Source organism: Callithrix jacchus, chromosome 7 (assembly GCF_049354715.1).
Source record: "Callithrix jacchus isolate 240 chromosome 7, calJac240_pri, whole genome shotgun sequence".
NCBI classification, from domain to species: domain Eukaryota; kingdom Metazoa; phylum Chordata; class Mammalia; order Primates; family Cebidae; genus Callithrix; species Callithrix jacchus.
This window is the reverse complement of record NC_133508.1, coordinates 76986476-77001432: the sequence shown is the minus strand read 5'-3', so window position 1 is coordinate 77001432 and position 14957 is coordinate 76986476. Positions and strand designations below refer to the sequence as shown.

General features: G+C 41.9%; 1 protein-coding gene across 10 annotated transcripts in view; it reads right to left on the bottom strand.

Moving 5' to 3' along the window:
- Window positions 1-7804: 7804 nt before the first annotated feature.
- Window positions 7805-14957, bottom strand: part of SMAP2 (small ArfGAP2) — a 49359-nt gene continuing 42206 nt past the window's right edge. For all 10 annotated transcript variants that reach the window (XM_078331340.1, XM_078331344.1, XM_078331339.1 and 7 more), the window contains 2 exons: window positions 14335-14651; window positions 7805-9165 (listed from right to left, as the gene is read on the bottom strand). In XM_078331340.1, coding sequence (XP_078187466.1) covers window positions 9040-9165; window positions 14335-14651 — 443 coding nt within the window. In that variant the 3' untranslated portion in view covers window positions 7805-9039. The remainder of the gene's footprint in view (window positions 9166-14334; window positions 14652-14957) is intronic.

Genomic DNA, 14957 nt, shown 5'->3' with positions numbered 1-14957 from the left:
TGTTTGTTTCCTAGTGTGTACCCAAAATAAACTCAGACATTCTTGACGAAAATATTTAGCCTTAATCAAATCAAGTTTCTAGACCTAACCTCCAGCTTCCAGGAAGATTAAAAAACACAGAACTTTCTACCAAATTATTGGCCTGAGCCCTTCTAAAAGTCATTCTCACGAGGAAAAAAAAAAAGTGAGAGGCACTGTTCCAAACTTAAGGAAACCAAATAGACATAACAATCAAATGCCATGCATGAAGCTAGGCTGTATATTGATTTAAAAAGAAAAGCATCAAAAGACATTCTTGGGATAAATGCCAAAATTGAAAATGGACAGATTTTAAGTGATATAAAATTAAAGGGTGCAGGCTGGGTGCACTGGCTCATGCCTGTAATCCCAGCACTTTGGGAGGCTGAGCTGGGCAGATGGCTTGAGGTCAGGAGTTTGAGACCAGCCTGGCCAACAAGGTGAAACCTGGTCTCTACAAAAATACAAAAATTAGCCTGTTGGACCAGCTACTCCGGAGGTTGAAGCAGGAGAATTGCTTAAATCAAGGAGGTGGAGGTTGCAGTGAACTGAGATCGCCCCAGTGCACTTCAGCTCTGGGCCACAGAGTGAGACTCTGTCTCAATAAAGAAAAGAAAGAGAAGAAGTATGTTTTTTAATCTTCCTAGAAGCTGGAAGTTAGGTCTAGAAACTTGATTAGATTAAGGTTAAATATTTTTGTCAAGGATGTCTCAGTTTATTCTGGGTACATCATATCACTCTAGGAAAAAAAACAGGAAGCACACAGAGGTGGAGACTTATACAGCCGTTGGAAAAAAACATGAGGAATTCTTAAGAAAATATTGAGTGTTCAATCAAGAAAAGAAAGATGTCATTTAAGGTCTGGTGGTATTTACTGATATGAATGCACCTACTACAGATTTTGGATTTGATGTCCTATGTTTAGCCACTGTGGCCAGCCAACTATAGTTCGACCATTCCCATTGCTGTATAGTATTCTATTGTAGGACTATATTATAATCTATCCATTTTTCTCCTTATGGGCATTTGGATTGTTTCCAGTTTGAAGCTATTATGAATAATGCTTCCAGAACATTCTTGTGCATGTCTTTCAATGCTCAAGTGCATCTATTTTTATTTGGTATATACCTAGAAGTAGAACTGTTGGGTCATAGGTTTGTCTATCTCGCAAACAATACTATTAAACCATTCTCCAAGTAGTCATGTCAATTTACACTCTACTAGTTTCTGTTGCTCTACATTTGTCAACACTTAGAATGATCTTTTATTTTAGCCATTCTGGTAGGTGTTTCAGGATGTTTTATGTTTTGTTTTGTTTTGTTTAATTTCCCCAACTACTAATGAGATTGAGCATTTCTTCAATGTTAGCCATTCTTCAAAGTCAGTCTTCGTTAGTCTTCTTGAAGTGCCTATTTGGGTCTCCATTGTATATTTTTCTAATAAATTGTCTTTTTCTTATTTTGCTGGCATTCTTCATATATTCCAGATACAATGCCTTCATCACATGTTTCAAATATCTTATTTTACTCTGTGCCAAGTCTTTCTGCTCTCTTAATGGAATCTTTCAATAAATAGTTCTTAATTTTAATCTAATCAACTTTATCAATGTTTCCTTGATGATAAGTGCTTTTTAACCCTTAAGGCTTCTCCACACAGACATGAAGATATTCTCTCCTATTATCTTTTGGGAGCTTTATTATTTTAAGTTTCATGCTAGATCTACAATCTGCATAGAATTTATTTACTTATTTATTTATTTAATTGAGATGGAGTCTTGCTCTGTTGCCCAGGCTGGAGTGCAGTGGCGTGATCTCAGCTCACTGGAACCTCTGCTTCTGAGTTCAAATGGTCCTCTCGCCTCAGCCTCCTAAGTAGCTGGGATAACAGGCGCGTGCTACCACACCTGGCTAATTTTTGTATTTTTAGTAGAGACGTGGTTTCACCATGTTGGCCAGGCTGGTTTCAAACTCCTGGCCTCAAGTGATCCACCCACCTTGGCCTCCCAAAGTGCTCGGATTATAGGTGTGAGCCACTGTGTCCAGCCTAGAATTCATTTATTGTTATGGTATGAGATAGGGGTCAACTTTCATTTTTCTCTATGCTTATCTAATGTCCCAGTGTCCATTCTTCAAAAGACTACCTTTAATCCACTGTTTTGCACTGCCATCTTCACAAATCAATATGTGCCTGGGGCTGTTTCTGGGTCCTGTATTCTATTCCAGCGGTTTTTGTCTATCCTGCACTGATTCCCCACTATCTTAATTACTGTAGTTTCATAAGAAATCTAAAATCCAATAGTGTAATCCCCTCAAATTTAGTTTTCTTTTCCAACATTGTCACGGCTACTTTAGATCCTTTGCATTTCTATATGAATTTTGGAATCAGCTTTTCAATTTCCACAAAAAAAAAAACTGGTGGAGAATTTTCACACACTGATCTTCATTAAAGGAACTTCCAAAAGATATACTTCAGGTGAAGGAAAGTGATCTTAGATACCAGAAGGAATGGATTTTATTTTATTTGAGATAGGGCCTCACTCTGTCACTCAGGCTGGAATGTAGTGGGGAGATCTCGGCTCACTGCAGCCTCAACCTCCGGGCTCAAGAAATCCTCCCCCCTCAGCCTCCCAAGTAGCTGGGACCACAGGTCCATCACACTCAGCCAATTTTTTTGTAGATAATGGTTTTCACTACATTGCCCAGGCTGGTCTCAAACCCCTAAGACTCAAGTGATTGGCCTGCCTAGCCTCCCAAATTGCTGGGATTACAGGTGTGAACCACGGCACCTGGCTAGGAATGGATTTTTGTTTTTTTGAGACACAGTCTCACTCTGTCACCAAGGCTGGAGTGAAGTGGCATGATCTTGGCTCACTGCAACCTCTGCCTCCTGGGTTCAAGCGATTCTCCTGCGTCAGCCTCCTGAGTAGCTGGGATTACAGGCATGCGCCACCATGCCAAGCTAATTTTTGTATTTTTAGTAAAGACGGGGTTTCACCATATTGAACATGCTGGTCTCGAACTCCTATCCTCATGATCCACCTGCCTCAACCTCCCAAAGTGCTGGGATTACAGGCGTGAGCCACTGCGGCCAGCTAGGAATGGATTTTTATTTTATTTGAGATGGAGTCTTGCTCTGTTGCCAGGCTGGAGTGCAGTGGCACCATCACGGCTCACTGTAACCTCTGCCTCCCAGGCTTAAGCAATTCTCCTGCCTCAGCGTCCCCACTAGCTGGGACTACAGGCATGTGCCACCATGCCCAGCTAATTTTTGTATTTTTAGTAGAGACAGGGTTTGACCATATTGGCCAGGATGGTCTCAATCTCTTGACCTCATGATCTGCCCACCTCTGCCTCCTACAGTGCTGGAAGGCATGAGCCACTGCGCCCAGCTTTCTTTTCTTTTCTCTTTATTTATATTTTTGAGATGGAGTTTCGCTCTTGCTGCCCAGGTTGGAGTGCAATGGCATAATCTTGGCTCACGGCAACCTCCGCCACCTGGGTTCAAGCGATTCTCCTGCCTCAGCCTCTTAAGCAGCTGGGACTACAGGTGTGTGCCACTACACCTGGCTAATTTTTGTATTTTTAGTGGAGATGGGGTTTCACTATATTGGCCAGGCTGGTGTCAAACTCCTGAACTCGTGATCCATCTGCCTCAGCCTCCTAAAGTGCTGGGATTACAGGCATGTGCCACCGTGCCGGGCTAGAAATGGATTTTAAAAGTACAACTGACAATCTCAGTATTCCAACTGTATTCCATTTACATTGTATTTTTTGTATTTAGACTTTTTCAATCATATTACTTTCTAATTCAGTTTCGTCCACTTTTCTGAGCTTTAAAAAAAAAAATTGTTGGCCAAGCACGGTGGCTCACACCTGTAATCCCAGCACTCTGGGAGGTCGAGGCAGGCAGATCACCTAAGGTCAGGAGTTCAAGACCAGCCTGAACACCATGGTGAAACCCCGTCTCTCTGAAAAATACAAAAATTAGCCAGGCATGGTGGTGTGTGCCTGTAATCCTGCCTATTTGGGAGGCTGAGGAAGAATTTCTTGAACCTGGGGGCAGAGGGTGCAGTGAGCTGAGACTGTGCCTCTGCATTCCAGCCTGGGTGAAAGAGTGTGACTCTATTTTTTTTTTTTTTAATCTTATTCTGCCTTTTTCTTGGAGGTTAGGAAGATGGTTGATTTTTTTGCTTATTTGCATTTCTTATTCTAATTTTTTCCTGTTTATTGGTTTGGATTTACATACTCTATTTCCAGATTTTTTTTTTTTTGCCAATCAGTTTGAGCTTATAAGGTTGCTGAGGTTAGCCTTGAACTCATGACCTCACCTTCGCAAGCACCACGACCTCTGGTGGGAGCCACTTTGGACCCCTCTATTTCCATTCTTAAGGGTAACCCTTAAATCTTACCACCATGTATATTTGATTTTATAGAGCCTGTTTCTCTACTTTACAACTGCTTCAATTCACTCTTAACTCACTATCATCTGGTTTCTGGCCCTAGCACTCCAACAGAAGTTTGCAGTTTCCAAATGCTAAGTTCAGTAGTCCTTTTACCAATCCTTATCTCACTGAATTTTCCTACTGATCTGATGTTTGTGATCACCCCTTCTTCTAGATATTATAGTTCCTAGAGTTCCTTGACATTGTGCTTTCTTAGAGTTTTGTTTTGCATAACTTTCTGACTATTCCTCCTCATCCCCATTCCACCTGCTCTCCTTCTTGGGCCTTTCCTCCTTAGCTTCTACTAAAAATAAATTTTTCCCCACAAATTGTCCCAGCCCACTGCTGTTATTTTACAAATCCACCTATGTGATTCCCATCCATCTCCTATGGAATCAGTTGCCACCTCCATGGGCTAATTCCTAAATTAATTTCTCCAGCCTGACTCTTCCTTGAACTTCAGACTCTTAATTCCAGTTTCCAGCTGGCCAACCAGACCTGGATATAACACAGGCAACCCATATTCAACAAGCCTAAAAACAAACTCTTAATTATCTAATTCTCCCCTCCTAGAGAGAAAAGCCAGCTTCTCTTCCTTCTGTACATTCTTTCACATCATCTAGAAACATGGGAGATTTGACTGCCTCCTCCCTCTCCAGCCCACATCTTATCCAGTAATGACACCTCCCAATTCTACCTCTTAAAGCACGTTGTCTAGCCCTCAGCCCACTGGCCCAATGTGGCCCAGGATGGCTTTGAATGCAGCTCAACACAAATTCGTGAAACATTATGAGATTTTTTTTTTTTTTAGCTCATCACCTATCATTACTGTATTTTACATGTGGCCCAAGACAATTCTTCTTCCAGTGTGGCCCAGGGAAGCCAAAAGATTGGACACTCCTGTCCTATTCTTCTGGTTCTTCTGGTTGTTTTTTCCCCAAACAGAATTCTATGGTTATTAGATATACCAGAAAAATTGACTCTATGGTAAAGTAAGTGTTGGTAAGTGCTAGAAAACTAAGAAAAATGTTTATTACAGGACCTTTCAAACAGATAACTATGTAGATATTATATTCTAGATATCAGGTGATATAACTTAGTCTTTTCCACACTGGTTTTAGCATTTCTGTGGAACACCATTTAGCATCTCACATGCCTCATGATCAATCATTAACTGCTACTCTAAGGCCCTCCATTCTCCCCTACCCTCACCACCATGGCCCTAGGTCAGCTCTTGCCATCTCTGGTTCCCTAGCTCTGGTCTTGTTTCCTCAAACATGCTGTTCACAGTGATGGAAGAGTGAGCCACCTAAAACTCAAATCCACCATGTCTCTCTACCACTCACACTTGAGGCTAGGAAAGGCTCCGCGACCTGGTCCAGCTCCACCTCTCTCACTGCACACCACATTCACATCATACCTTAGAAACATGCTTGTGCCTCCCAAAATGCTCCATGCTCTTTTAGGTTTCTGCGTCTTTGTTCATATGATGCTATTTGTCTGGAATATTATTATCCACACCAATTCACTGGTTAACTGCTACTTCTCCCTTTAAGACTCAGCTTGAGTGCCACTCTGCTCAGGAAGGTTTCCTAACTGGGCTAAGTACCCCCTCACCTCAGCTCCCATAATCCACCTGTATAGGAAATTCTAGGCCAAGCACAGTGGCTCACACCTGTAATCCCAGCACTATGAGAGGATGATGCGGGAGGATCACTTGAGCCTAGGAGCTCGAGACCAGCCTGGGCAACATAGGGAGACCCTGTCTCTACAAAATATAAAATTAGCCCAGTGTGGTGGTGCATGCCTTTGGTCCCAGCTACTTGGGGAGGCTGAAGTTGGAGGAGTGCTTAAGCCCGGGAAGTTAAAGCTGCAGTGAGCCATGATCACACCACTGAACTCCAGCTTGAGCAACAGAGCAAGACCCTGTCTCAAAAACAAAAACAAAAAAAAAGGAAAAAAATTATAAATTTGCTGCCCCATGAGCTTCTTAAAAGCAGAAACTATGAGATATTCATCTTATTTCTCTTATTTATCCTTCCCAAACTCTAAATGCTGATGGGTTCCAAGACTCAGTTCTCTTCTATTTTCTCAAGTGACTTTCCATAACACCTGTACCCTCAGGACTCCCCAATTGATGCCCCCAGTCAAACTATTTCCACCTCTTTCCAGATCTCTATGGACTGGCTGCTTACTCAGGTCTCAGTCCAAATGTAACCTTCTACTGACCACTCCATCCAAATGGGCCCATATTCACTCTCTCCCTTACTTTGTCTTATACTGTCTGAATTAACTCTATTTGTTTATTGTCCATTTCTCCTTTCACACTATCCCATGAAAACGAAGAGTTTTTATTCACTGCTTTGGTTCTAGAGTCTAAAAGTGTTTGGCATATTAATGATACCTACTAAGGGTTTGTCGAATCAGCTACTGCCTAACACAGATCTGGCATGTAATACTTGCTTATACCTGAGCGCTTACTAAGTGCCCAATAGTGTGCTAAATACATCACAGGAACTGCTTCTTATCTAAGTATTACCGTCGTCTCTGTTTTACCCAGAGACACAGGAGTTCAGTAGCTTGCTCAGGTTCCAGCGTAGGAAGGGATAGGAACACTGGAGGCCTGATCCAGTGACTTTCTTAGCCACTGCACTGTCCTCCCACTTACATCTTTAAGGACTTAAAGGGTGTACTCAAAGAAAAGCAGGGAGGAAGGGTCCAAAGATCACATTTGTTGAAAGCAGAAAGGGAGTCAGAAGAAGAAGGAAACAGATTAAAGAAGGTCTCTGCCTTTTGTATTTCACACTGCCCCCAGGACCGAATGTTCTGTTTCTAATTCCTGACACAGATTCGGAAGGCTCAGTTCCAATAGCTCAGAGAGGGCTGAATTACCTTTACCAGCCAAAGCTACTGCTCTCTTGGACAAGAGAAATTTCAGCTCGCTAGTTAATTGCCATAGTATAGGGAAAGAACAAGGGGCTGGAAATCCAGACACTTGGAGGCTACTGCCGGCTCCGCCCAGGGTTCTCTAGTGGACATCTGGCCAAGCATGTCCTTTCTCCGAGTCTCAGTTTCTCCATCTGTGGGGGAAGAGGCATGCTGCTCTGATGATCTGTGACTCTAGCAGGTGCCGATCTCCGGAGTTCCCTCAGCTCAGCTCAGCTCTAGACGCCAGTGGAGAGAGGCCTCCTTTCTGATTGCTGGAGCCTGGGCCTCACCCTTGGGTATGACAAGTACAGAATTTTCTAAAATACAGGAAGTGAAAGAATTGCCTTTGGAAAACAGAAAACCTGAATGTAATGCACCCTCCTCCAATAGTGACACACAGTAATGGCCAAGCAAACAGTCCTTCCCTGCAACATTTATTAAGGAATTTACACATACAGAGGAGAAAGGCAGCCAGGAACTGTGGTTCCCACACATGAAATCTTGTAAGCAAAGTTTTCTTGTCTGAATTTTCAGGTGGGGTGAACAATGACTGAGGGGAATGCCGTTCCGGCCCTCTGCCTCATACACCTGGGAAAGGTGGGGAAACAGAGCACCTGGAATACACAGGCATGAGAGGGTGATCTGCAGACTGGAGGAAAGGAAAGGAGAAAGGGAGTTATTGATGACATGGCATTTTTTAAAAACCCTAAGAAAAACACAGCAGTTTTAGGCTGCTGATAAGTTAACTCCTCTCTGTTGTAAACCTAAAACTAAACAAAAACAAAAATACCCAGAGCAGATGGGGAGAGGGTGGGAGGCGGGACACACACCCATACACGCACACAAACACACAGGTGCACACACGAGCAGTACACGTTAAGCTCTGCATTCCCACTATAGGCTTGGTCCTCCAGCCATGGAGCCAGATCCTACTGAAGGTAGGTGGGAGGCGGGAAGGGATGTGTGTCTGTGTGTGAGATCTTCACAAAGTCTTTGGTGCTAATAAAGGCTGACTGAAGCAGCAAGTCCTGAAGCCCCAGATCCGGAAAGCAACTCAGGGCGAAGAGAGTAATATTTTTGCTCATCCTCACAGGAGGGGGCTTGCCTCACCCCAGGGCTAGGGTCAAACTGACCCAGGACCCAGGGAGTATTTAATATGATTTCGGTACTTGCTTCATTCCTATAAATCATGAGAACATGATGTCTCCTCTTCAAATGTGAAAACTTAGAAACAGCTTATTAACACATAGAGAAGGACCTCTAAGCTTTCCCCTCTTTGGCTAATACATAACACCTACAGACCCTTCTGAGAGTCTGATAGGAGTTTTAACCTTGAGGGAAGTTACTCAAAGGTATGCACATTTCTCCCACAGTTTAAGTGCCTTCTGCCAACAACTTCTAAGGTGCTGGTGCCAGGAGAGGACTGGGGAGGACGAGGGGATGGCTATGGGGCATGTACAACATAAAGCAACAGAGAGGTCTTCATGTTTGGGAAGTGGCTGGGCAGACTACCAAACCCCAAATGACTTATTGAGCAATTTTTAAAACAGAGAGGTAGGAAAAGAGGATGGGGGTCAGGGGTGGAGGCTGTGGAAAGGGGAGAGCGAGGGCTGAAGAGAATGGCAGCCTGGCAGCCACACAGGTGTTTGTTTTTATTTCCACATCTGAGGACTCAGAGTCTGATTTGCTGCCTGTCCATTTCCGCCACTCATTGACTGTCCATAGTTCATCATGCCGTTGGCTCCATAGAAGTTCATCCCAGCCATCTGCTGGGTCATCTGAAAGGGAGAGAGGAGACTTTCAGACCAGGCTGTGAGCATTCTGCCAATTAGTGCAAAAGGCAGGGTAGGACTCTCTTTCTCTCCCAGGATGGGGAGAATGAGACAAAGGGAAACTCTGTTATGGATAGTAAACCCTGGACCTTAGCAGTCAGATAATTTCAAGACCATGTACATGAACAACTTTTCAGGAGTGCCAGTTGATGGAGACTAATGCTCAGGGAGGGAAAGAAGGCATCCTGGCATCTGGATCCAGTGGACAGAAAATCAGCACACAATTTCCAGTCCCTCATCCTAAATAGAAGGGGCCTATTGTTAACTTGCCTGGCCAACCATAAAAGCGGAAAGAAAAGCCCCCTCCCCAATGCTCCCGCCTCATCTTCAGCACAGCTGTTACCGTCAGTGTCAGGGAAAGCACATGAGCAGGCTCGCTAGTTTGCAGAAGGGGAAAAAAAGGAACTGGACTGTTGAGAATGAACAAAGGCAGGGTCGGGGAGAAAGACCACCACCCTGTGTCTTCAGTGTATGAGACGGGAAGGAGCTGGGAGAAAGTCAGTGGAATAAGGCCTAAGGCAAGGGGGAGGATGGGTCCTTCATGAATTCAATTGAAAGACAGGCCCATAGCAGTGAACAGAAAATTACTTCATTGAGAAAAACGCCTTGAATTTCCTGAGCCTAGTATATTTTCTACATAAATTCTTTTTCTTTAGGAGAAAGTATTATGTTCTTGTACCAACTTTTAAAGTAAATTTCAAACTTACATAAAAGTTTAAAGAATAGTACAATAAAACCTATATATCTTCTTCCTGAAATTCACCAACTGTTAACATTTGCCATATTTTCTCTCCCTTCCTACAAAAAAAACTTACGTTTTTTGATGAGCATAAAAAGTTGCAGATATCAAAAGAAAAAAAAAAGCTGCAGCTGTCATGACATTTCACTCCTAAGTCAGGAGGCACCTCACAAGAATGAACGCTTTACCAGAATCACAAAACAAGGACACAGTCAAGAATCCTAACATTAACACGATAGTCTAACGTACATGGCATTTCAGTTTCAGATTTCCTTTAATCTAGAACAGCTTCCCTACCCCTTCCTTCCATTTCTTCCTGACACTGACAGTTTAAAGAACCCAGGACAGTTATTCTGTAGCATACTCCTCAATGTGGATTCATCTTATGTTTTTTTCATAATTGGATCCAGGTTAAATACTTTTGGCAAGATCTATGGAGGTGATATGATGTCTTTCTTAGTATGAAACATCAGGAAGCATATGATATTAATTTGTTCCACTGTCAGTAATTTTATGTTTGATCACTTGGTTAAGGTAGTGGCTATATATTTTTTCATTATAATTAATAAATAATCTGAAGGGCATTTCTTTGCAAATGTGTGAATCCCTTGTTCTTTTTATAATTACTATCATTCTTCTGTAAAGAAGGCTTTTCCTCCCTCCATTCCACACCCGGTTTTTAAAAAAATATCACCATGGACTCATGGTTATTTTTTTCCATTCAATGTGTCATAATCCATTAGTGTTGTTACTCTTTTTGGTGTTCAAATTGTCTCATTTGGCCAGTCAGAGCCACTGGAAGTTGGCTCATGTGCCACTCTGACATATTCACATCAGACTTATAGCACTCCACTACCTATACAAATAAAAATGAAACAATGAAAATACGTGAATGTAAGTCTCCACTGTGAAAGCCAGAAAATAACAAGGTAAACCCATAGAAAGCAAATGGAAAGAAATACTAAAGATACACCAGAAATTGAGGTAGAAAACAGAAAAATGTTGCACCAATACATCAAAATCCTGGTTCTTTGAGAAAAATTAGTGAGGCTGCTTGGCATAACTTTTGATAAATTTGAAAACCTTGGTGAAATGGAAAATCTAGGTAAATACACTTTTCCATAATTAACTTCCATAGAAGACACAAAAAACTATCAAAGATTTGCTACAAAAGAAAGCAAATAGGGCCACACAACTCCACATGGAAATTCTACAAAACCTTCAAAGACTCACACTACATAAATTATTCCAGACTACAGAGAAAGAAAAACATAAAAATACTTTTTCTAAATCAAGTATAACATTGATACTACGCTGATAAAGATAGCATATGCTGCTGGGCACGGTGGCTTACGCCTGTAATCCCAGCACTTTGGGAGGATCACGAGGTCAAGAGATCGAGACCATCCTGGTCAACATGGTGAAACCCCATCTCTACTAAAAACACAAAAAATTAGCTGGGCATGGTGGCGCATGCCTGTAATCCCAGCTACTCAGGAGGCTGAGGCAGGAGAATTGCCTGAACCCAGGAGGCAGAGGTTGAAGTGAGACGAGATCACGCCATTGTACTCCAGCCTGGGTAACAAGAGCGAAACTCCGTCTCAAAAAAAAAAAAGAAAAGAAAAAAAGACAGCAGCATATGCATGCACATGTGCAGTACACATGCACCACCTCTCTGGTAATCCTTTGCCTGTCTCCTGGTTGTCACATTAAATCACTTTGTATTGCTTTGTACCTAGTACAGAAGTAGTGTTGCTTTGTGAACCAATTTGAACATCATTTTCTTTTGATAGAAGAGTTGCCTACTGATATGATTGGTATGTTTGGTCTTAATTCCATCATATTATATTTTTACTGTGTTTATTGTATTTGCTGCACTTTGTAGTCTGTTTTTACAAATTCTTAGCTGGGCCGCTGTGGCTCATGCCTGTAATCCCAGCACTTTGGGAGGCCAAGGCAGGTGGATTACCTGAGGTCAGGAGTTCAAGACTAGCCTGGCCAACATGGTGAAACCCTGTCTCTACTGAAAATACAAAAAAATTAACAGGGCATGGTGGCGGGTGCCTGTAATCCCAGCTACTCAGGAGGCTGAGGCAGGAGAATCACTTGATCCTAGAAGTCAGAGGTGGCAGTAAGCCGAGATTCTGCCACTACACCCCAGCCTCGGTGACAGAGTCAGACTCCAACTCAAAAAAAAAAAAAAAAAATTCTCTTGGTATTCAGAACATTTCACATGTTTGTTCTAGTGATTACTTTTAGCAATGTCCTTGGTCTCCTTTTTCCTTATTCAAGCTTCCATGATTTGGTTTGTCAGCTTATTACATCCTTTGACTTCTACTTATTTCCTATACAATATTTATTATTCAACTTTTCTCCCTTCTCCTTCCATTATTTTTAGTTGTATTTGTTTGCCAGGATATAAGATATATCCTGCAACCCTTGTCATCACCTTTGTTTTAGTCTTAGATTCTCAATTAAACATTCAATTCTCACCATCAGTTCTTTTGCCAAAAATGAAAATGACCCCAGTCATCTCTTAGATGGATGAAACTTATCTTCTGTTAGATTCCCCAGGAAAGCCTTGTAAGTGTGATATTCGCTGAGTTCTTTCATATTTTTTACAGCCTTGATACCTTAAGGGTAGCTTGGCTGGGTTGGCCGTAAAATGCTTGTCTTGTCCTGCATATACTGGAGTGTCTTTAAACTACTACTCCCCTTGTTGTTCTTTTTGAATTTTGCTATTTGGAAGTCTGATGTCAACCTGGGTATTTTTTATTTGGTGTAAGTGACAGATTTTTGTGGGTAGGAGGTATGGAAAAGGCTGGAGCCCTAAACATTTTTAATGTTCTTTAAAGTCTGTAGGTTTACTGGGATATGTTTTAGAGTTGACTGTTCTGGGCCAATTTTCCCAGATACACAGTGGACTCTTTCCATACTATATCCAAGTCTTTTATTTCTAGAAAGCTTTCTTGTGTTATAGTTTGAAATACATTAATTCTGTCCCACGTTTTGTTTTGTTTATTTTGTCTTTATTTCTTTGGACATCTCCAAATACACATGTTAGGTTTTCTTTGCTTAACTTCCATATTAATTTGTCTGATTCTTTTTACTCTTTTCTATATTTAGTTTTCATACTCTTAGCTGTTTCATGCCTTTCCTCAATGCCAAGTATGTTTTCAGCTCAATCTATTGTTCTTTGGTTAACTCGTAATTCAGTCTTTATATGATAATTTTGGCTTTTTCTTCAATTTCTTTTCTGAGTTCAGTAAACTTTCATTTCACATGTTCAGTTTTTTATCCATTTTGGCTCTAAATTTTTCAATTTCTGATTTAAGGTGTTTTGTCTTACCTGCAAACATTTGTTTAGGGACATTTAGTTCAGGTTGGTAGATTGTGTAACAATTTTCTCTTGCTTCATGACTGTTTTTTGAGGGAGAATATTCATTATGTGAAATGTTTTGATTTTCATTTTCTATTTTCTTCTTGTAGTAGTTTTGCACAAATGTCAGCTGCCATGTTTGGGTTATTTTGTAAGGGCTTATTTTTTTCTCAATCAGCAATGAGAGGTGTAAGGGTTTGGGAAGGCTTACTAAATTTCTTAGATTAGGAGCATCATCTTTTGTTAGTAAAGTGGTTATTTTGGAAGAGGGAGGACACTGTATATCTGATTTTGTGATTTTCATTTTCATTTTCATTTCTAATGTCTTTCTTTCCCTTCACCACCAGGTCTTCCTAAGGGTACCTCCTTCTTTTAAGTCATGCCCATCTCCCCAAGAAGCAATGCTTTCCTAAGGTTACTACCTATACTCCTATAGATCTCAAGTCTCTTATTTTTGATACTCCAAGTAAACAGAGTTCTAACCTACCACATCTCATACCTGTTTTCAGTATGTCTCTAATAAGGGTAGGTCCTTTTCCTTCTGGGGAGTTACTTTATCTGTGCTGTTACTGCTAGGCCCCTGCTCCTTCTTTTCTTTTTATAGTCTCCTCTGTGATGCTGGCTCTGCTAGATTTGGTGTTTATATGCCCCTTGCCATGCCATTTAACCTTGTAGTATTCTGCCTGCTAAGTGAGACTGTTATGAGAATATCTGCCTTCATTGCTTGTATAGGGTTTATGTGTTTGTTTTTGCTTTTGAGAATGTGTGGAGAGATTCAGATTTAGGCAGTTGCCCTTATTCTACAGGAACCCAGAACTCCTCAGAAAGTCTGACTTTAGACAGACCTTCTAGAAAAAAAAAAAAAAGCAAACCTAACAGTGTCTCTGGCATTATCTCTTTTACACGGAAAGGATTCAAAGGATAGCAGAGACGTACAAAGTGAGACAACCTTGAGGAAGCTCAAAACTCTTGCCACAAGTAAAATGGGGTAGCTTACCTGAGTAAGGTTCCACTGCAGTTGCTGAGCTGGCTGGACCCCATACACAGTCTGGGGCATAGCTGCCATGCCTGCCATGTAGCCAGCCTGCTGGGTGGTCATCATGCCATTTGGCACACCCATCATTGATGCCTGCATGCCACCCATATATCCTGCAGGCATGGCCATGGGGGCAACCATCCCAGAAGCTCCTGGCTGAGCTACCATGCCTACTGGTGGGGGCATCATGCTCCCCATTATGCTGTTAGGAGGTGTAACCCCTGGAAAGCTGGGATAGGCTGTGGGATATGCCATCTGAGCGGGGGCCATGAACATTGCTGCCAAGAAAACACACATACAGGTCTGTTAAATAGGAAAAAACATACAGTCAGCCCAAAGTCTTCCTGGCTACCCTGTTCCAGCTGGAATTCTCAGGATTGCTCAACTCACAATGCTCTTTTACACAGCAAAGTAGTTAAAGTCTCTCCAAGACCTGCTATGGCTTACCAATGGGCTGCTGACCTAGCCACTTTCCCATTAGGGTCCAGATGCAGACCTTGAGTTAGACTTCATAGAAGTGTGACCCCAGACTCCACAGAAGTACGACTCTGGGTTACATAATTTCCATCTGCTGATACTTTGGT